Genomic DNA, 24,334 nt, shown 5'->3' on the forward strand with positions numbered 1-24,334 from the left:
CCCACCTGTTCTGGTGTGGGACCCACCAGTCTATATTTCTGATTCGGTGACCCAGGGCAACCCCACATGTTTTCCATTTAGTAGTAGCAAAATTAAGTTCGGCTGAGTTAAAGGTTTTTTTTTGTAATTTTCAAAATTCAGGAAATTATGAACAAGTATTTTGCGGAAAAAATTCCAGAAAGTCGACTGCTAGAACAATGAAGAGTGTTTTTCCTCCCAAACTACCCACTGCCACATGGTTAACAAATTGAATCTCACCATTCAGACTGAACAGAAATGTGGAACTGACAACCACTGATTTCCTCTAAATTACCATAAAACAAGATTTCCAATGGCTACAATGTGATCTCATTTCTTCTTTGTAAACAAAATTACGCAGTCTACCACAACTCATCCTAATGGAACCATAACAACCACTTCAAATTTACATCAAATTGGTTGTGCATCAAACTTAGAAAGGCAGAGTTTGTCCATATAAAAAAGCAACCCAAAAACAACCTACCAGAATCAAGCATTTGCATTAGCACATAAAGAGATTGCCCTTTTGGAGGATCATTAAGAGTATTCCTCCTATAGATTTAGTTCCTCCTTCCCGTAGATACGCTGAAGTTCACGAGTTGCTGCTTGAAATGATTCTGAAGAAGAGGAATATGGTAAAGATAATAACGGGTGGACAAATAACTAAGGAATTGATAATTTTGATTTGTGTGCGCGTGATAGAGAGAGTTCAACCTTATAGGAAGATTTTTTTTTTTTTGAATAGTATGTGAGCTTAAACTTCATGGATGTCTATTCTTTTTTTTAAACAAAGCATGGATGCTTAAACAAAGCATCAACTCGACCAAACATTTTCATTACCTTTCCAAATGCGGAATGATTTCTGATTGATTGGTGACCCCGTCACGGTTTGAATCGCATCAAACAACATACTCCCTGGGGTGCTCCTTAATTCCTGGACTATCTGATAGATGGTTTTCCCATTTTCGAAGTATATGTGATTGTTTGGGTGTTTTGTTTTGGAACCAGCATGACGTTCAAGCTCATAAGCATTGAGTACCTTATACAAAACATTGGATTATCAGTTTGGTCAGAGAGTTGAAACGAAATTGAAAGCAAATGAAAATCTTACCTTGGAATAATTACAAGATTGACAACCACAAAGATAACCAGAACCTTTTATAATTCCACGAAGCTCCTTAACACATGCAAGGAGAAAACCATATGGTTACTGAACAGCAAATTATAATGAAATTAACACAAAAGAACAGAGATTTACCTCCCGCGACACAGAAACATACTTTATAGGAACTCCATCAAGCATACCAGTAGATATCAAGCTTCTGACATTAGAAGGGAAACTATTAGGAGCTTCTTTCTTAGCCATCCTCATTTCCAACATATTTTTGGACACAGGCTCTGGTCTGGAATTAGCTATCTGGGAGGCACTTGGAACTGTACCGGCATTTGATGCATCTAACTCCTTTTGACCAGGCGTTTCCGATGTCTGAATTGAATCTCGACTATACAACATATCATAGCTGCTAATGGGCCGAGCCAATAGATCAATAACAGGTTCATTGTGGAAGCCACCAAAAGATATTGTACTGGCCTCTCCCTTGTTATAGGTGTGACCAATTGAAATGGTATCGTCATCCCCTTTTCCAGAGGTGGAATCCATGGATCTGTTATAGGTGTGACCCATTAACATGACACTTCCATCATCCTTACTATAGGTCTGCCCCACTGATATAAAACTAGTTTCGTTTCCCCTGTTATAGACCTGAGCAATAGACGAGCCACAGTCATGTTCCGTCGCTTTGTGCTGACCATTGTCAGAGTCCTTAACTTGATTGACTCTAACTTTTCTGATTCCACCATAGCTGAGACTGGTTACAGGATCTTCCATGGCAGGAGATATAGACAAACCAACAGAAGGATCATATCCAAATGGCTCATTGATACCACTTTTTCTGATATTTGGGTTATCTGTTCCAACCGGAGAAACATTTCTTTCAGTATAATTCACGGGCCTGGTTGGCTCAAATCCGAATAACCGGTCAACGAATTGGTTTGGGACTGACTGAAAACCAGAACCATTCTCCCAGTGAGAAGCATTTGAATTGACAAATCCTGAAGTCGATTTTCTATATGGAGCTTGTACAGCTTGCTTCTTGTTGGGGAACCCCTCTGGTTCAGCAGCATCAGTGAACCATTGATGAGAACGCTTCGGTTCAATTCTCGATGGGTCATCAAATACTGTATCCCCATCAGTTGAATGTTCACCACTCTTTGCCATCCAGAATCCTTTACTCTGGAAAGACAGTCAAAAAGATCATTCAGAAGGGTATCCCAGTAGTACAACAGAAAGTTGCTTAATTCTACAACATTGCTAAATTAAAACAAACTGACAAATACAGACATGTGTTCACAAATACACACACACATGCAGATTCTTATATTCCGCTTCTTGTTCTACATACTGCTTCTATAATTCATAAATGTGCATATTAGAGTTTGTGTCTATATTTATGTGTTTGTCCGGTGACTGGGAAGAGAAGTTCCCGGATGTTGTTCAGGCTGTGTTGGCTAGGGTGACTTCGGATCACATTCCTTTGGTTCTGGATTGTGGAGGGTTGAGATCTCGTTGCACTCCTTTCAGATTTGAGAATATGTGGCTTTGTGCGGATAACTTCCAGGGACTTGTGCGTTCGTGGTGGGAGGAGAACCTGGTGGTGGGCACATCGAGTTTCATTCTTGCAGGAAAGCTTCATATTCTGAAAAATAATCTTAAAAGGTGGAATAAGGAGGTTTTTGGGAGCTTGGAGTGGAGAAAGAATAGGGCTTTCGCTGATATTGCCGAGATTGATAGACTGGAAGGGGAGGGTGTTCTTGCTGAATCCCAACGCAGTAGGAGAGCAGCTTGTCAGGCAGAATGTGTGGAGATTGCAGTATTGGAGGAAATTTCGTGGCGTCAGAAATCTCGGGCCTTATGGCTCAAAGAGGGAGACCGGAATACCAAGTTTTTTCATAGAACCGCTAATGCTCAAAGGAGGAATAATCACATTGGGCGGGTGTGTGTGGATGAAGCGGTTTTGACTACGGAGGAGGAGGTGCGTAGCGGTATTGTCTCTTTCTACCAAAAGCTCTATTCTGAGCCTCTTCGATGGAGGCCACGTCTTGATGATCTTCACTTTGATTCTATTTTTACATTGGAAAGAGATGGGTTGGAAAATCCCTTTTCGGAGGAAGAGGTGCTGAAGGCCCTTAAGAGCTGTAATGGTGATAAGGCTCCAGGCCCGGACGGTTTTACTATGAGATTTCTGTTGGAGAGTTGGGAGGTGGTCCGGTATGAGGTGATGGGCACTTTTCATGAGTTTCATTCCACCGGGAGGTTTGAGAAATCACTGAACGCATCTTTTATTGCTCTTATTCCTAAGAAGGGTGGTGCTTCTCACATTAAGGATTTTCGACCAATCAGTTTGATTGGATGCATTTACAAGCTCATCGCAAAAGTCCTTGCTTTCCATTTGAGGGAGGTCTTGGATGGAGTTATTTCTGAGTCCTAGAATGCTTTCATTGGGGGTAGACAGATCCTGGATTCTGCTCTTATTGCCAGTGAATGTGTGGATTCTCGGTTGTGTAGTGGGGCTCTGGGGTTCTTTGTAAGCTGGATATCGAGAAAGCTTATGATCATGTCTGCTGGAATTTCCTGTTCTACCTGTTGGAGAGGATGGACTTTGGTGAGAGATGGAGGAAATGGATTGTTTCATGTGTTTCCACTGTCAGGCTTTCAGTGTTGGTGAATGGGTCCCCCGCGGGGTTCTTCGGTAGCTTTCGCGGTCTGAGGCAGGGGGACCCTCTCTCCCCGTTCCTTTTTATTATTGTTATGGAGGCTCTTAGTAGGTTGATGAGAAGGGCGGTGGATTTGGGTTTTATCAGGGGTTTCAAGATCGGTCCCGACTCCATTCAGCAAATGGAGATTTCTCACTTGCTCTTTGCGGATGAGACTGTTGTTTTTTGTGAGGCAGAGGTGTCCCAGTTGAGGTATCTGAGATGTGTCTTAGTTTGCTTTCAGGCTGTCTCTGGTTTGAAAAGCAACGTGGGCAAGAGTGTGCTTATCCCTGTGGGGGAGGTTCAGGAGGTGGACACTCTGGCCGCTGCTTTAGGGTCTATGTTACCCGGACTCGGGTACGGGTGTCGGACACAGGTGTGTGTCTAGGGGTCGGATTCGTCAATCTATCAATTTACAGGATACATGGACACAGCTCAAAAGTGTCCAAATATTGGACACGAGTACTCGGACACTTTGGAAAGTTAAAAAAAAAATTGGAATATTTTTTTATGTTTGATACATCAATCATAAAACTAAAAAAATAAATATATCAATTGTAATTTTTTATAAACATTTTATAATTATTACTACCATTTGTTTGCCTCATTTGATTGGTGGCATGGCCATAGTCATGGATATGCATTCCCGTGTTACTATTTGATGGGAACCTGTAATCAGAAATTTTAAGGGCTCCTTTTGGGCAAGTTTGGGCTTGGGCGAAGATGCCTTTTAATTGTCATCTTAGTCTTGACCTTTGGGCTTGTACAAGTCAAAGCACAATTAACAAGGAAGCCCAACTCAACAATATAAACAATATGTATATCAGTCATAACTCGTAATAAAGGTAAGTAACAGCTGTATACCACACACAGCTGTAGGTATTGCTTTCCAGCTGTAAGGCATTGAATTTTTTACTTTTATTAAAAAGCCCATTATTGTCTCTATCTTTTCAGATCCAAATAAATAGGTAAATAGGTGGCATCATCCTGGCCATTAAAGGCTGGGTATTAACAATTGCGTGAAACCACGCTCAGGTAGGTACTTACAAAGTCAGCGCATGCGATTTCACAAACAAGAAGTCGTCTTCAACCTTTAGACCACCGATTCGAATCAGAGCGCCATTGTTGAACCAGGAAGCTTCGTATAGCTACAGATCTATTAAATAAAACACGAAAAAAATCCCTAATCCTTCACAAGCATCGAGTTACACATCCTTTTGTTTATTTTCGTCATCAGCCGTGTCCGGTTGAAGATCAGAGGGTCGGACACATATCCCATGTCGGTGTCTGTGTCGTGTCGTGTCAACACGGACACTCTGGCCGTCGCCGGCGAGTCCAGGTAACACAGTTTAGGGTGTGGGACACAACGTTTCCCTATCTCGTATTTGGGTTTGCAGCTGGGGGACTTGGCCAGGAGGGTGGGAAGTTGAGACCCAGTGATTGAGAGGGTCGAAAGAATATTAGCTGGTTGGAAAAAGCAATATCTCTCCAAGGGTGGTAAAGTTACGCTAGTGAAAAGCGTCTTGTCAAGCCTTCCAACGTATTTTCTTTCGCTCTTTCGGGTTCTAGCCTCGGTTGTTGGCCGTCTGGAGATGTTGCAACGTAACTTCCTTTGGGGGGTCGTGGAGAGGAGTTTAAGTATCATCTTGTTAGGTGGGAGCAGGTTTGCAGGCCTCTTCAGTTGGGCGGGCTTGGGATTAGGAGATTGGCCCCCTTTAATAGTGCTCTCCTTGGTAAGTGGCTTTGGAGATTCGGCAGTGAAAGGCATAGATTATGGAGAAGGGTTATTTCCTGTCGCTTTGGGGAGGAGAGAGGGGGGTGGTCAGCTAGGCCAGTCAGGTCTGCTAGTGGAGTAGGGGTGTGGAAGGCCATTGGAAAAGGATGGGACGAGTTTTCCAAACATGTTAGATTCAAAGTTCGGGATGGAAGGTTTGTCCGGTTTTGGGAGGATCCCTGGTGCACGGATAGGCCTCTGGCTCTTTTGTTTCTAAGGCTGTTTAGGATTGCTGTTGACAAACATACTATGGTTGCTAACTGCTATTGCCTTGATAGCGGGAGCTTATCTTGGGATGTGCGATTTCGGCGATCTTTTCAGGATTGAGAGTTGGATGATGTCACTGGCTTGTTGGCTCTCTTGTACAGACAGGAGGTGGAGGGCACTGGTGTTGACTCCCTGTTTTGGGTGCACTCTTCTCAGGGGATGTTCCAGGTCCGGTCTTTTTTTGTATACCTTTCTAGTTTTCATGGCGCTTCCTTACCGTGGAAGACGGTGTAGTTGTCTAAGGCGCCTCTTAGGGTGGCCTTTTTCGTGTGGACTGTAGCTTGGAGCAAGATTTTGACTTTGGATAACTTGAGGAAACGAAGACATATTATTGTTAATCGGTGTGGTCTTTGTAAGTTGAATGGGGAGTCAGCGGATCACCTGTTGCTGCATTGTCCTGTGGCTCATGATTGTTGGAGTCTCATTTTTGATTTGTTTGGTATTCATTGGGTTATGCCTCGGACATCTCGGGATTTGTTGGATATTTGGAGGGGCCAATGGGTGGGGGCTCAGGCGAGAGTCTTCTGGAGGGTAACCCCCTTTTGTGTTTGGTGGAGCATTTGGAAAGAGCGGAATAGAAGATCTTTTGATGGGAAGGAGGCCTCCATTGGGGTGTTGAAATTCTCTATTATTTGTACTCTTTTTTGTTGGGATTGGGAGAGAGATTTTTCCTCCATTGAGGATATTGTGGACTTTGTGGGCTCCTTCAGATCATAGTTTCAGTTTTTTGTATAGCTTGGGACGCGTTCCCCTTTTGAACGCCTTTTATACATTTAACTTATAAAAAAAAAATGGATAGCAACCTGACTTAGATTTAACTACTAGCAACTCTGAAATACAAATAACGGCAATATTTGATATGCAAATCTTTAAGATCAGTCAATTATTGTAAGCAGTATGTTGAAAAGACGTAAGAACATAGAAAACATTATTTGGAGGGGTCTTCTATTTCTCAGACAAAATTAGGGGCACAAAAAGCCTTGTGGCCCTTCATAGTTTGTATTCAGCTTGGGTGGGTCTTTTATTTCTTGATATTGCTTTAGTAAAGTGCCTATACTAGTTAAGCAATATTCGCAATAGGATCATCCTAGACTTATTTTTAAGATTAAGTAGACATTTAGGAATTACCAATCATAAGCTTAGAATTACATCCCATAACTACCCATATCTAAAAATGTATTCAATATTTATATGGTTTTTCACCACTGTGCTACTTAACATACATCAAAAAACACTAATTGGCACTAACTTAGAATAGTGACTCCTCCAATATTGCCAACATCCAGTTAGAACCACCCAAAACAAAACACAATTTCAGCTTGGCCCTGATTAAATGTTTGCAATCCTTTGTATTATCATTCAGCAAATAGTGCATTTAACCAATTCTACAATTTACCATACGCACGCGGAAGAACCCCACTGCTTCAAAACTAAATCCATGTGCAGTCCATTCAAGCTTTAACCGGATAACAAAATTTGTTACATAAAGCCAATGGCTATGGATTTGTTCAAAGAAATCAACAAAATTTCTATATAAAAGCTATACAATTGAGTGCAACAAATGACAGTACTGATCAACCAATAAATAAATATATTAAAAGAGAGTATAGAACATACCATTTTACACTTTCCAATTCAACAACTATAAATCCCAAAATAAAGCAGTTTAGACCAATAATCTCCAAAACAAGAACACCTTTAGTAAAACGAGAGTCCCTTTCGTGTATGGACAGCACTCTTCACATAAGCCGAGTCTGCAAATCAATCCCTAGACCTTGAATTCATCAAAAATTCACAAAAACAACGTCACTTTACACCGCACTTCACTACAAAATCATGGTATGCAACAAGTATCAAAGTTGATTCTGAGAGTTTAAACAATAAACTAAACAGACATTTTCAAACCCTAAAAATGGAATGAAACATAGAGCACGCGTTATCCGTACCTTCGATGATGGCCGGTGATTTGTACGGGCCGTCATTTTCGGTTTAGTAGGCAATGAAGGTTCCGGCGAAACTATACCGGCTGTAAAGAGAAGAGCACTCGATTTTGCTGTAGTGTCGAAATGTATGATTCGGTGTCTGAAGGGAAGAGCACTCGATTTTGGCTCTCCAAGGGAATATAAAAGTGTAAATGAACTTCATGATCACAGCTCACGTTACGTTGTAGCCGCACACGTGTAACAGATCAATCCAGGCCGTTCGCTACGTTGAACCACTTGATTACGGTCTCCCTGAGTCTTTCTGGTAGAAGGTATAGTGTAGAGAATCCCCTGCAATGTACAGAGGCCCCTGTCGGTTGAAAAACACCCCTCATTTTTTAAAGGGTTAAGTGCAAAAAAACTCCCCTCTATTATGGATATAGTGCTTATCAGTCCATGTGTAATAAAAAACTTCCTTATATTATTAATTTAGTGCGATTGGATCCCTGGTGGTGTAACATGACGATAATACCCTCACTTCAGTTGAATAAATTAATGATTATAAATACAGGCCATGTAAAATGACCATTTTGTCCAAATTTATATAAAATGGGGTTTGTTTGGCAGAAAGATAATATAAACCTCAAATTGTATAAAATAGGAATAACTTAAACATGAATATAATTAAATCTAAAACCAGACATGCCCTTTCATATTTTAAAATATAAATAAATTTATCATTTATATATATATATATATATATATATATATGCACATTAGGGCAAATCTGTTTCAGCCTCCGCCGCTGCCTCCATCACTATTATCGTTCTCAACTCTGAACTTGCCTACCCTCTCTCTCTCTCTCTCTCTCTCTTTCTCTCTGCAACTGCAAATTACAAGAATCAGAAATTCAAAACCCATATATTTTAGTTTAGCTATCTACTGCAAGAATCAAAAGTTCAAAACCCATATCGGCATATCATTTCATATTGTTCAAAAAATCAAAACCCATATCTTTCTGTTTCCATCGCCAACTGAACCAGTTCGGGTTCGCCGTTCGCCATTCACAAGCTTCAGCCGTTGTTCTAGTTCGGGTTCAACAAGTGACCATTGATTCCTAAATTAAGCTTTGAAACCAGAAAATAATTAATGGGTATGTGAAGAATGATTGCTAGAGCAGAACAAAATGTTAGAGGTAAAGTTATGGATTGTTCGGAGATAGATTCGTAATGGGTGAAGCAGAGATTGAGCTAAGAGGTCAGGAAGAGAGTACAAAAGATAAGATTGAATTAAATTGCAACGGAATATGATTAGAAATAGTACTTGTAATCTTCTCAACTTCTTTCACCTTTGTGATTTTTGGGCGTAGCTACTTGAAACTACAGTTCTGTCTTGCTAGCACAAGTGTTTGAAACAAGGAGATGGAAGGAAAGGGCTTAAGACCCTATTGCCATTTTCACGTGGAAGGATAGATATTGATGTTTCCACGAGGATCCTAATGAACAACAATGTCTTCTTAGAATAAAAGGACAGTTTGAGTTTTGTGGAACTGTTCCAAAGTAGATGAGCAGTGAGAAACAAAGTTTTTAATGGATGATTCAGGGCAAGCTTAAACAAGAATAATTGGTGAGTTTTTAAAATTTCCCCCAGAGAATTGAAGCAAACATGGAGAGGGAGAGAGAGAGAGAGAGAGAGAGAAAGAGAGAGAGGGAATTGGGTTTAGAAGTAGGGGTCCTTAAATGCACGATTGGTGAGGGCCTTTTATGCACAAATGGTAAGGGGCAAAGTGGGAAACAAAAGGGTAAAATGGGATTTTAAGTTTTACTTTTTGTAAAAAGTTGTCAGAGGGACCGGTTATGCACCTTTTTTAAATTTTGTGGACTTGCATGCACTATTTCAAAAAGTAGGGACTTGTTCGGCACAAAGTCTATATATGAGGGGTTTTTTTTACACTTAACCCTTTTTTAAATTGATTAAATAAGGACTATTGTGATTTGGTCCATGCTTTTGTGAAACATGAACACCCAAGAGTCTGGTTTTGTCAGTTTTAGTATTTCTGTTATCTTTTTTTAGTGATAAAAAGTCTGATAACAGCAAAAAAGAAGGAAAAAAAAAAAAGAAAAAGTGTTTTTATATGATTATTAAAAATTTAATTACAAAATTGGATTCAACGTAATTATTGATATTATTTTTAGGATGGTAATTGTAATCATTATTAGAGATATTATTTTTAGGATGGTAATTGTAATCATTATTAGAATAATATATTTGTAACAAATTGTAATCCTTATTAGAATAATATTTAGACAGAAATTTGTTTTTATTTGAATAAAAATTAAACATTTTATTGTACAAAGACACTGTTTACACCATATATTTCAGCCAATGACTAGTTGACACATGATGAGTATTATATAAGACTTATTATATCAATTTTGTTTACATCATAATTATCAGTCACTTCCCAGTAGAAGGTTGCACTGGTCGATTTCAATGGAAGGTATTACAATATTCCAGTGGAAATCACTATCTTCTAAAAACTTTGGCTAAAACCCAATCCAAGGTGGACACATGGCTTAATAAAAAGGCCACAACTATAACTATTTGCATCATAATCATCGGTCATTTTCCAATGAAAAGTTATTGTAGCCGATTCCAATAGAAGGGTGATATGCAAACGTGGTAGCCAAGGAAGCAAGCAGTTACATGCAAGTGGAAAGTCACGGGACACGTGGCAGCTTAGGAAACAAGCAGTTACATACAAGTGCAAAGTCATGGGACACGTGGCAGCCTAGAAAGCAAGTGGTTACATACAAGTGAAAAATCATGGGACACATGGCAATCAAGGAAGCAAGCAATTACATGCAAGTGCAAAGTTATGGGACACGTTGCAGCCTAGGAAGCAAGCGGTTACATACAAGTGGAAAGTCATGGGACACGTGGCAGCCAAGGAAGCAAACGGTTACATGCAAGTGGAAAGTCATGGGACACGTGGCAGCCTAGGAAGCAAGCGGTTACATGCAAGTAAAAAGTCATGGGACACATGACAGCCAAGAAAGCAAACGGTTACATGCAAGTGGAAAGTCATGGGACACATGGTAGCCAAGGAAACAAACGGTTACATGCAAGTGGAAAGTTACGGGACATGCCAACTGCCATTACCAAATTCTATAAATAGGGCATGATATTGTAACTTAAAAGGCCTGCTCAACGCACAACACAACAAACATAACATTCCAATACAATTCATATTTTCATTGCAATGTAATTCCAACATGTCTAGCTTAAGTCCTGCACCTTTACTGCTTTACATTAGAATATTTTACAGCCAAGTCAATTACTTTCAAAAGTAGTTCTTTTTTCCTTAGCCAAGTAGCAATCCCGAAGTCCTTTATCAAAGACAAAAAGAACCCTGAGGTGTTCATTCCAGACCTCTTCACAATCGCCTGGTCTCGCGATCTTCCATCTAAAAAATTGTTTGGATCTTTCTTAGGAACTACAGCAGTTCCTGGCACGCCATCCGGTTCCATCAGAATAGACCATTTTTGCAGGCCAAACGTATTAGCATGCCCAGCGAGACCTTCTGAACGGAGTGTTTCGCTCTTTCTTCCTTACCTAAGTAGCAATCCTAAAGACCTTTATAAAAGGCAAAAAGAACCCTGATGTGTTCATTCCAGACATCTTCACAATCATCTGGGCTCGCAATCTTCCATTTGAAATATTGTTTGGATTTTTCTTTGGAACTACACCAGTTCTTGGCACGCCCATCCGGTTCCATCAGAACCGACCATTTTTACAGGCCAAACAGACACTTTCGAGTTTAATTCAGGGCATTTAAATCAATCACATGGGGAATTTTTATGAAAGATAAATTAGGTATAGCATTATGCAGATAACAAGTTATTAGAAGAATAAGTTTAGCAAATTGTAATAATATTACTTAAGTCTAGTGTAAACATAATATATTGATCCAATCTCAGTGAGACATCTTAAATATAAATGATATGATTTAGTCTACTTAAACATAAATGTGGATGCTATTGGTGGGATTGTGTTACACGATTAGAGTTGCAATAGATTTTACGATTATATTTTGCCGACTAAAGCTGATGTTGTTGTTTGAGATTTTTTCATAAACTGATATATTTATTAATACCTTTCTTATAGAGACCGATTCTTTTTTCTTCCATTTTTATGGATTTTCTTTTTCCATTGTTTTATTTTATTTTTTTTGTGTTCGGGTTTTTTCCATTCAGGTTGAGTTGAGTGCTCGGGAATAGTTCCTGACACTTCTTTCATTTGATAATTGCTTTGTCCTTATTTTTATTTCACTTATTGTATTTTGGGTTTATTTGTGCGATTAAGTTTTGAGAATATTCTCATTGTTGGGGTCTTTTTGAAAATATCTTTTGAAGATATTTTATTTCAGGGGTTTATGAGAAAAATCTTTTGGAAGATATTTTTGTTTTGGGTCATTTACGTAAATATCTTTTGAGATATTTTAGTGGAGTTTGTGCAATTAATGAAAGTTAATGCCAAGTGTCCTGCTTTGGGATATGATTTTTGTACGGGATTCATTTTCGCATTTCATCGAGTTGCATACTCTTAGAAATGCTTTTCAGACGTTTTCTCTCGAAGGGTTTTCTACCTGGGGAGTCGCCGTTCTTACTCGGGGCATATCTTTTTGCTCAGAACTCATTTTTCGATGCCGTTTCTTTCGTTGTTAAAAAATATTTCTTTCTTCCTTAGCAAAGTAGCAATCCCGAAGTCCTTTATCAAAAGCAAAAAGAACCATGAGGTGTTCATTCCAGACTTCTTCACAATCGCCTGGTCTCGCAATCTTACATTTAAAATATTGTTTGGATCTTTCTTTGGAACTACAACAAATCCTAGCACGCTCATCTGGTTCCATCAGAACCGACCATTTTTACAAGCCAAACAGACACTTTCGAGTTTAATTCAGGGCATTTAAATCAATCCCATAGGGTATTTTTTAAAAAGATAAATTAGGTATAACATTATACAAATAACAAGTTATCAGAAGAATAAGTTTAGCAAATTGTAATGATATTAATTTAGTCTAGTGTAAACATAATATATTGATTCAATCTTAGTGAGACATCTTAAATCTAATGATATGATTTAGTCTACTTAAACATAAATGTAGATGCTTTAGGTGGGATTGTGTTCCATGATTAAAGTTGCAATAGATTTTACGAATATATTTTGTCAACTAAAGTTGATGTAGTTTGAGATTTTTTCATAAACTGATCTATTTATTAATGCCTTTCTTATAGAGACCAGTTCCTTTTATCTTCCATTTTTATGGATTTTCTTTTTCCGTTGTTTTATTTTACTTTTTTTTGTGTTCAGGTTTTGTCCATTCGGGTTGAGTTGAGTGCTCGGGAATAGTTTCCGACACTTCTTTCATTTGATATTTGCTTTGTCCTTGTTGTTATTTCACTTCTTCTATTTTGGGGTTATTTATGCGATTAAGTTTTGAGAATATTCTCATTGTTGGGGTCTTTTTGAAAATATCTTTTGAAGATAATTTATTTCAGGGGTTTATTAGAAAGTATCTGTTGGAAGATATTTTTCTTTTGGGTCATTTGTGCGAATATCTTTTTAAAGATATTTTAATGGAGCGGCTTTTGTGCAATTAACGAAAGTTAATGCCAAGTGTCCTGTTTTGGGATAGGATTCTCGTACGGGATTCATTTTCGCATTTCGTCGAGCCACGTACTTTTAGAAATGCATTCCAAATGTTTTCTCCCTTTTTAGGGTTTTTGCTTCGGGAGTCGCCGTTCTTACTCGGGGTATATCTTTATGCTCGGGGCATATATTTTTGCTTGGGACTCATTTTTCGACTCCGTTTCTTTTGTTGTTCAAAAGTAGTTCTTTATTCCTTAGTCAAGTAGTAATCCCGAAGTCCTTTATCAAAGACAAAAAAGACCCTGAGGTGTTTGTTCCAGACCTCTTCACAATCGTCTGGTCTCACAATCTTTCATCTAAAATATTGTTTGGATCTTTCTTTGGGACTACAGCAGTTCCTGGCACGCCTATCCGGTTCCATCATAATCGATCATTTTTACAGGCCAAATAGACACTTTCGAGTTTAATTTAGGGTATTTAAATCAATCGCATGGGGAATTTTTATGAAAGATAAATTAGGTATAGCGTTATACAGATAACAAGTTATTAGAATAATAAGTTTAACAAATTGTAATGATATTAGTTAAGTCTAGTGTAAACATAATATATTGATTCAATCTTAGTGAGACATCTTAAATCTAAATGATATGATTTGGTCTACTTAAACATAAATGTTGATGTTTTTGGTGGGATTGTGTTCCATGATTAGAGTTACAATAGATTTTTTTAATATATTTTGTCAATTAAAGTTGATGTTGTTGTTTGATATTTTTTCATAAATTGATCTATTTATTAATACTTTTCTTATAGAAACTAGTTCTTTTTTCTTCCTTTTTTATGGATTGTCTTTATTCGTTGTTTTATTTTATTTTTTTCGTGTTCGGGTTTTGTTCATTCGGGTTGAGTTGAGTGCTCGGGAATAGTTTTCGACACTTCTTTCATTTGATATTTGCTTTGTCCTTATTTTTATTTCACTTATTGTATTTTGGGGTTATTTGTGCGATTAAGTTTTGAGAATATTTTCATTGTTGGGTCTTTTTGAAAATATGTTTTCAAGATATTTTATTTCAGGGGTTTATGAGAAAGTATCTTTTGAAAGATATTTTTCTTTTGGGTTATTTGTGCAAATATCTTTTGACATATTTTCGTGGAGGGGCTTTTCTGCAATTAACGAAAGTTAATGCCAAGTGTCTTATTTTGGGATAGGATTCTTGTACGGGATTTATTTTCGCATTTCGTCGAGCCGTGTACTATTAGAAATGCATTCCAGATATTTTCTCTTGTTTTAGGGTTTCCGTCCTCAGGAATCGCCGTTCTTGCTCAGGGCATTTCTTTCCGCTCAGGACTCATTTTTCGACGCCGTTTCTTTCGTTGTTCAAAAGTAGTTCTTTCTTCCTTAGCCAAGTAGTAATCCCGAAATCCTTTATCAAAGGCAAAAAGAACCCTGAGGTGTTCATTTTAGACCTCTTCACAACTGCCTGGTCTCGTAATCTTTCATCTAAAATATTGTTTGGATCTTTCTTTGGAACTATTGCAGTTCTTGGCATGCCCATTCGGTTCCATCATAATCGGCCATTTTTACAGGCCAAACAAACAGTTTCGAGTTTAATTCAGGGCATTTAAATCAATCACATGGGGAATTTTTATGAAAGATAAATTAGGTATAGCGTTATACAGATAACAAGTTATTAGAAAAATTAGTTTAGCAAATTGTAATGATATTAGGTAAGTCTAGTGTAAACATAATATATTGATTCAATCTCAGTGATGTTGTTGTTTGAGATTTTTTCACAAATTGATCTATTTATTAATACTTTTCTTATAGAGACCGTTTCATTTTTCTTCCATTTTTATGGGTTTTCTTTTTCCATTGTTTTATTTTATTTTTTTCGTGTTTAGGTTGTCCATTCGGGTTGAGTTGAGTGCTCGGGAATAGTTCCCGACACTTCTTTAATTTGATATTTGCTTTGTCCTTGTTTTTATTTCACTTATTTTATTTTGGGGTTATTTATGCGATTAAGTTTTGAGAATATTCTCATTGTTGGGGTCTTTTTGAAAATATGTTTTGAAGATATTTTATTTCAGGGGTTTATGAGAAAATATCATTTTGAAGATATTTTTTTTTGGGATCATTTATGCGATTATCTTTTGAGATATTTTAATGGAGGGGCTTTTGTGCAATTATCGAAAGTTAATACCAAGTGTCCTATTTTGGGATAGGATTCTCGTACGGGATTCATTTTCGCATTTCGTCGAGCCCCGTACTCTCAGAAATGCATTCCGGACATTTTCTCCCGTTTTAGGGTTTTCGACTTTGGGAGTCGCCGTTGCTAGTAGGGGCATATCTTTCTGCTCGGGACTTATTTTTCGACATCGTTTCTTTCGTTGTTCATCATTTTTCATATCGGTGCTTTTTTGTTTACGGTATTATTCCGTTTGAGTGCTTTTGGACAATTTTCACTTTTCGGGGACGCGTGAGGCCTCGTTCAGGCGATATTTTCATATTTCTGTAAAAGGGCGAAGAGAGAAAATATGAGATATTTCCTCACTCATTCTCACAACTGTGGCTGCCACTTTCTTTTTCTTTTCTATTATCCCTTCTTCCTCCATTTTGTTTGTCTTCCTCTTTGATTCACCCTTAGCCGTATGAGGCTTTTATGTCGGCTTTGGCAAGGCCTTCGTTTTCATCTAATTAGATTTTAGTTTTTACTTTTCTTGAGTTTTGGTTCTGAGCTCGGGTTTGGATTTGGGTGTTGCCGTAAGAGGACTTATCGTTCTCCTCGTTATCCCTGTCATAACCCCGAAATTTCGTCGCATTCGAAAAGGTTCCGTTTTGGTGTCATTTGATATTTTCATCTCAAATTGAGGTAGGGGTGGCTTATGTTCATTCCTTGCATTTTCTTTGGGTCTTTTAGAATGTATAAAATTGCAAAGCATGCGTAATTGCTATATGGTAATGTGAGCCTAATTGTTTACTTGATATATGTTGATGTTTACATTATTTAAGGTATTGATTGCAATTATTAGTGCCTTAGGCTTACATTGTGTTTTAGAAATGTCGAGCATGATGTGATGGGATAAATTGTGATATTTGGTTAATATATATATTTGCCTAATCATATTTATGCGTATTTATTATCATTGTGGATATTTGTGAACATATGCATTTATATACTTTTAGAGGATTTGATTAAATGTCTACTTGAGTAGTTTAGACATTTTTATTGCATTGTGATGCATTAAGTTATTTTCATCATGTTTGGGTCATGGTGTGTGTGTCACTTTGGCCATGGGTTCATTGTGGTTATCATTGGGTTCATGAGTTCATTGGGTGCGTAGAACGACATTAATTATATATATATATATTGTATGACTGATGGATATATGTTATCCATAGGATGCGGAGGGGCACTCATTTGTTATAGGTGCGGAATATGATTTCGGTAACTCCTTCACATTCATTTTTAGGTGTAGATTTGATCTAGCACAACATCATTTCGCTTTCATGGAGTTACATGTGTAAGTAACATCATAGTGAAGTTTATGGGGTGTGTTGAGTTCATAATTCATAGGATTATGTGGTTTTTGTTTCGGATATAGTTATATAGTAGCCGTTATGTGATAATGTGCCTTATATGGTTTATGGTTAATTGTATTGGTCTTTGGATGACTTGGAGTATAAATGCGTGATTTGATTATATGCCTACTTGAGTTGATCAGTTGGACTATCATGCTACGGAAATTAGAGTTAAGATGTGTGATTCCTTTTTTATTTCACGAAGCTTAGGCACTAGGGTGTATGACCTTTCATCCTTGGGATGCCTAGCACTTTTGTATGTCTTTTGGGATTTCGAAGGACGCACTTACTTATATAATCCATTCCCTACTGAGCAGTTGTACTCAACCCCTATATTCCAAACATTTTTTTGGAATGGCGTAGCCTTGGATCACTTTTGAGTTGAGACTCATTTTTAGGCTCATTTGCGGACATGTGTCCATTTTGCACCTTTTTGGATTTATTTCAATGTAATCATACTATCAGGTGTATTTTATGATTTTAATCGTGTTGTAAGTAATGTGGTACCCTTTTTGCTTTTGGAAATGTAAATTCATGTTTATCTTGGAAAAATATGTATGTTCGTTTACAAATGTTGTATTTAAGGCCAATGAGCTGTTTTTAATGTCGAGTGTATGTTTTACATGTCATTTGGTTTGATATGCAAATTGTGGGTATTTCGTGCATTTTAGTACTACTATGCTATATTCCATCTTGCATAACAATTAGAATTTCAGTTTTGAGGTCCATTGCATTTTCTGGTTTGCAGTAGAAATTGCTGTAGCTTTTCGAGTCGTTTCGGTCGACCGGTACTCCATTTCGGTCGATTGATTTCTTTTGGGTGAATTTGAACAGTTAAATTTTCATTTCCAGTAGCCAAGGTTTTGTTTGGGCCACAATCAATCGATTGGTTCTCCATATCGGACAACCGAAATGTGGTGTTCATTTCGATTCATTTCGGCAGACCGAAATGCCATTTCGGTCGGCCGAAATGCTATTGTTTTGTAGACCTTGTTTGGTCAGTAGGCTTCGCATGTTTTCACCATTTGTATACTTCCATCTTGCATTTTTGACCTTGTATGAACCATTTTATGGCGTTTATGACCTAGTTTGACCTAGTTAATGTTCTATTGGCTGTCATCGGTGTTGGAAGGCACCGTTTGACCTTTTTGACATTAACTTCCACATTTGGTTCCATTTTTAGTGTCGTTACATTGTTGGAGGATCTTCCTTCGTCTTAGAGGTGGCATTCGCTTCTAATGATCTTCTCTGTTGTTTCACTTCTACATTCGTTTTCTACTCGAGTCTCGTGATTTCTTGGGGGGTCACTTTATTGTCTTAGAGGTAGTATCTACCTCTAAAGACTTTTCTTCTTTCTTGCTTCCGCATTTCTGACTCGATATTGGGTCAGGTTTCTGGTTACTCGTTGACACACCGGGTTCTAGAAAATTTGGGCCGTTATATTTCTAATATACCTTGAGTTGATTTATTAACTAAAAATGTTATAGATTTTATTTTAATATTCCTTATTACAGGACAATACAACACCATCTAACTTTGAATATAAATATCATATAATATTAAATGTTATATAGGGAAGCAAAATTTTTGTTGTGTTTCTGCTGTCATTAGTGAATACCAGTACAAAAAAATTGATCAATTTTGAAGAACTTTACTACTTATGGTGTACTGTGACAAGGACTTGATAGTATTTTTTAGTTTAATTTGAAAATGTATATGTGTGTGTATATTATATATATATATATATATATATATATATATATATATATTCAACAGTAATAAAAAACAATAATAGATAGATAGCCATTAGAAAAGGCCTTTGTTGAACAATTAAATTTCTTTCGGGCATTATGTTGGGACACACCCTATGCTATGTATATATTTGTAGGCTTTACACACTCTTTATGCTCACGATTTTCAAAATATGTATATACAAGTAAAAGACATCCCTTATAAACACCATAAACTTTTCCCCTAAATGATGTGAGACGACGCACGTTAACAACCTATTGTTGTATACTTAGTATGTCTTTGTTTATATAGGTAGTGTTTGGGAGGCTTCCTGATACTAAAAAGCCTTTACAATAATGAGGTTAGAGAAAGACCTTTTAACACATAAAAGATGTTTGGTGAACGTCTATTTGATAAGTCCTTTTAACTCAAAAAGCGATTTCATGTGTTTGGTGACAAAATTCAAAAAGTCCTTTCATGAGTAAAACAATTTCCACTTTACAACACACCAAACAATAACTATTTAAATTTTATTTAAAGAAAAAATTTAAATATCCAATGATAATTTTTTAAGCATTTGAATTGTATCTTGATTTTAACAATTAGTTTTAAAAAAAGCAATTGGTAAAAGAAAAATGAAAATAACACACCATAAACAACAGAAGGAAACACTCCTATAATAAATGGCTAATATGGAAAAACCATTTCTAAAAGCCGTAAAATAAATAAAATAAAAACAACATAACAATAAGATCCATCAACTTAGCAGGCATAAACAGAGACCACAATTAGACAAGACAATATATCCAAACCCAACTAGGACCCTTTTCCTTAGTATTCCAAACATTCCAATAGTTATACACAACCCAAACTAATCCATACAACCCCATTACCTTAATCAACCACCTGATCATGAAGTCCTGCCCCCATTCTAAATATATATTTTCTTATTGTTGTTTGAAAACAAAGTATAAAGATGTTTAAATCCTTCAGAAAATGTAATTATATTGGCTCAGCTTTGGCTTCCTTGTGGTAGGGAAGTATTTGAGAGCAAAACACAAAGCATTACAAAGAAACTTTTGCAAGTAGAAATCATTTAAATAAATTGATTTTAGAAATTCAATAAAAGATAGAATGCCATTCTGTATCAACAAAACACAAATCAAATAAAAAATGGCAAAACAACATGTACTTGTTCATTCTAAAATTTCTCTTCTTTTACTTTAACCATAACAATCTTGATTCTTCGTCGACATCATCATCATCATCCTTACTTTTATCCTATAGAGATGGGCCTGGCCACATGAATTCTCTTTTTCCATTCCTTCATATTTTACACCATGTCCTCTTTTAAATTTAGGTTTTTCAAGTTGTTTTTAATTACACATCCCATGTGAGTTTTGGTCGGTCTCTTTATCGCTTACCTTCTACACAAACAACTCTCATTCTTTTATAGGTGCGTCATCGGGCCTACGTTTGATATGACTATATCACCTAAGTCTACTTTCCTTAAGATCATTTATAGGCGTTGTACCTAGTGTTTTTCTCACACGATCGTTATTTTTCTTATCTCTTTTAGTGATTTCTACCATCTAATGTAGCATCCTCATTTTCTTTACATGAATGCATTATATTTGTATCTTTCCCAATGCCCAACACTCTGCTCCATTCAACATTGTTGGCCTAATAACCATTCTATAGAATTTTCCTTTTAGTTTTTTTGGTATTCGCTTGTCATAAAGGATACAACTATGTTGCCTCCATTTTACCCACCCGGCTCTAATCCAACTTGCTATGTCACCATCTAATTCCCCATCTTTTTGTAGTATTGATCTTAGGTAACGAAAATAGTTCTTTTAAGTAATTATTTGATCTTGAAGTATGCTATTTATATTGTCATCGTTTTCTACTTTATCAAATTTACATGTCCTATATTCCATTTTAGTTTGAGTAATTTTTAGGACACTTAATGTTTCTCTCCATTTTTCTAATTTTGTTGCTAAGACTTCCTTAGATGTATTTATTAGGACTATGTCATATATAAATAACATACACGATGTGATGTTTTCTTGATTTTTTTTTTGGTTATTTTGTCTAATATTATCACAAACGGGTATGGACTCAACATCGATCTTTGGTATTGTCCCACCTTTATAGGGAAATCACTAGTTTCTTCGCATATGGTGTCAACTATAGTAAAGGTTTCACTGTACATGTCTTGAATAAGATTTATAAGTTTTATTGGTTCTTGTTTTCTTTGTAGAGCCCACCAAATTATGTCCCTTGACCCTCTATCATACAAATATGATAGTTATCTCAAATAAAAGCTTTCAGGCCAAATTTGGGGTGGGCCATGTATGTCTGATTTGGCCCAACCCCAACTTCAGGCTTAAATATGACCCGGGCTTGGTCCAAGATGCAGAACCATGTGTATGGACCAAAATTTTGGGTTGGGGGTCTGAGTTCTAGCTAACCTGGCTTGATATAAAACCTTAAATAACATAATTTTATTTTCAAAGGACTTCCAAACAAGTACTTTTAAGGTTCTTGTTAGATTTGACATTGTGATACCCTTCGGATCCGAGACACGGGTTGATCAGGCCCAAGCCCAAACCTGAGGGAAATATCAAACAATTAATATGTAATACAAACACAGATGACAAAATGAATTTGATAAATAAAGTTTAAGCTGAAAGAAAACTAAATATAAAAACCTTTAATATTAAATATACTTAAATCTCAATAATCCAAAACCTCCATAAGTTAACAACTCGGGAATCCATCTCCAGTGGACCCCTAAAAACCAAACTGAAATTAAAGTAAACTGAAGATAAAATCCAAATTAAATATCTGGAAAGAAGTCCTACATCGTCGGTAGAATGGAAGATCTTCTCTGCCCAGCACGAACAAGCTCAAGCCTGGAACTGACGAACACCTGGAAAATAGGAGTGGGTCAGGCCCACGAACAAGTTCTAACCTACTACAATCCAAGCAGAGACTCGATGCGCATATACACTCTAACCAACTCAACAATAACTATATAAGTCGTGTATATATATATCCATACTATGGACTCTCGCTGGACTATGATATGGGTCTCAACCTGAGTAGAAGGCAACATGCAAAACGCACCTGAGTGGGCATGACTACCTAAGCCTAACAGGGTACACCACAACTAGCATAGCCAGCTACACATCCTACTGCATATACGCTCCCTAACCGTCGACTCTGAGACTCAAGCTTATGTCACGGTACCATAATAATATATTTAAAATCCGGTCATAACAATCCATAATAAATCTAGTAAGTCGTTCAGCTTATTCAACTGCACAGACTTAACATAGATAACCAGTAATCCAGCTAGTCATTCAGCTTGTGCAGCTTCTTTGACTTAGCCTAAATATAAGTAGGATTTATTTTTAATCCATTCCCTTATTCCGTGTAGGTAGGATATAGCAATTTTGAGCCAATCCAAACCTAGTATGTCACCGTCCCATACCGGTGCATACAATCCAATCCATCCGGCAGTTAATAGAATAAATAAAAATATAGCTATCAACCGATCCATACATTCCACAATTGATGATGAGAGCTGAAAAGTACACATTTAAACCCCTTAAGCTTGAGTATTCTAGGACCTTTATCTATCTTATTTACCCGTTTTAGTACTTATTTGTGTTTTTGTCTATTTCAGGTCAATAATGCTAAAATGGGCTAAAAATGAGTTCTTAAGGCCTTTTTGGAGTTAAACTAAGTCTTAGCGATTATCCGGAGCAAAAAGAGGCTGATTTGGAGCAAAAAGAAGTTGATACTGAAAAGCTGAAAAGTTGGATAGATCGCAGAAAAAGTTGGATCGATCGAAAATAAGTTGTATCGATCAAAAAAGTTGGATCGATCGAAAAAGTTGGATCGATCGAAAATAAATTGGATCGATCGAACTGGACATGCTGGCAGCAAGCTGTCACTTTTTCCGTGCGCGCCCAAAAGTTCAACTACCAAAAAGTTGCGGGATTAGATATTTTTGGGCATATATTCTAGACTTAGTGACAAAGAAAATGACCTTCTACATAAAGGGAAGCAACCCATTTGTAAAAGGGGATTTTTAGCTTTTATCATTTTATTTTCTAGATTGTAATTTTTTTATTTCTCTCTCTAGAAAAGTTAAAGATTAGGGTTAGAAGAAAAGAGAGAAGTGGAGGCACATCTGAAGAACACATCTCTAAATCTACTATTTCTCCATCTCTAGAGCTTCAAAGAAGAAGAAGAAGAAGAGGAAGAAGAAGATGGAGCCATGTTTGGAGCTTGATTCCATGACTACATCCACCTCATCTATGATTGACTAGATCTACACTTAGGGCTTGGATGTGCCCTAAGTCTTGTGTAATCTAAACCCTTTCATTTATATTTTTGGGGATTTATATATATATTGTTGTGATTAGTGTTCTAACCTTGTGAATTTCATGAATCTTGGTATATTTCTATGATTTCCATGGTCTAATTTTTCCTATTAATTCTCTAATTTATTTACATGTCTATGTGTGATTAAATTAGGAATTATGTCTCACATGATTCATATGGGTTAATTCTTCCATTGATTCTCTATTTTAATTACATGTTGTCTTATGTGTGATTATTTGGGGAATTGATCTCTACACTAGTTTTTCTATATTAATTGCATGTCTATGTGTGGTTAATTGAGAATCTAGTGATGGCTAGACATTAGTGCTTAATGGAATGCTCTTGTTATGTCTCTTAATGGTTCATACTTATTCCTTGATGGATTGTGCCTCTCCTTTAGTTTATTTTCATGCTAGTAGTGTAGTTGTAGTGTAGTGTTAGATGGGGAGATAATTCATGCTTGTTCTTTGATGTTCCATGTTTTTGAATGCAAGAAGCATATGCTCTAATATTGTGGTGTAATGGAATTTTGAGCTTAATGAAGGATTAATGACTTGTTATGATATATTGTATCTTTCACATGTGTTTAGACAATATATTCCTCTCCCAATAGATATATTGTGGCCTCTCACATGATGTTTAGACAATACATGTTTAACTAAGTCATCCTTGTGAATTATTTGGACTGTGAGCTTAATGAAAGGTTTAATGACTTGATTTGATATTTTGTTCTCTTCACATGTTGTCTAGACAATATATTCCTCTTCCAATAGATATATTGTAGCCTTTCATATGTTGTTTAGACATTATACACTTGTTGAGTCACCTTTGTTAGTCAAACCAATTTTGTTCACAACAATATATTCCCCATTAATGGAAAGCAAGTGGTTAATTACACAAGCTTAGTGGTGATTCCAACACCCTAAGTCCTCTCTTCTCATCTCTTAAATCCCTATCTCTACTTAGTTTTATTTTTATTGCATTTTAATTAATTCTTTTCTAGAAGTAATCAACTAACCGAACTCTCTTTTGCAATCATTTGGTACGCTAGAGTCGAAGTTGAAATTCCAACACTTATAATCCCTTGGGATGATCCCTACTCACTCTTGCTACGTTAGTAGTGGTGTTGGCAGTGGTTTTTATAAATTTAAATTTGACATAAAAGGCTTTTCTTGAACCACA

At 36.8% G+C, this 24,334-nt stretch overlaps 1 protein-coding gene across 4 annotated transcripts; it reads right to left on the reverse strand.

Annotated features, from left to right (window-relative positions):
* Positions 1-279: 279 nt before the first annotated feature.
* LOC132269479 (uncharacterized) lies at positions 280-8,002 on the reverse strand. Of its 4 annotated transcripts, none has more exons than XM_059770675.1 (6): positions 7,819-8,002; positions 7,569-7,646; positions 1,277-2,311; positions 1,130-1,195; positions 859-1,057; positions 280-635 (listed from the first exon to the last, which is right to left on the reverse strand). In XM_059770675.1, exons 3-6 carry the CDS (start codon positions 2,294-2,296, stop codon positions 571-573), a joined length of 1,350 nt encoding a protein of 449 aa, XP_059626658.1. In that variant the 5' UTR covers positions 2,297-2,311; positions 7,569-7,646; positions 7,819-8,002; the 3' UTR covers positions 280-570. The 4 variants fall into 4 exon arrangements, with proteins under 4 accessions (XP_059626658.1, XP_059626655.1, XP_059626656.1 ...); XM_059770672.1 differs by having other exon boundaries at positions 7,490-7,646; positions 7,819-8,001; XM_059770673.1 differs by having other exon boundaries at positions 7,490-7,698; positions 7,819-8,001.
* Positions 8,003-24,334: the final 16,332 nt, after the last annotated feature.

This window comes from Cornus florida, unplaced genomic scaffold (assembly GCF_030987335.1).
Source record: "Cornus florida cultivar Cherokee Brave unplaced genomic scaffold, ASM3098733v1 CherokeeBrave_3.0.0_Hap2_Chr08, whole genome shotgun sequence".
NCBI classification, from domain to species: domain Eukaryota; kingdom Viridiplantae; phylum Streptophyta; class Magnoliopsida; order Cornales; family Cornaceae; genus Cornus; species Cornus florida.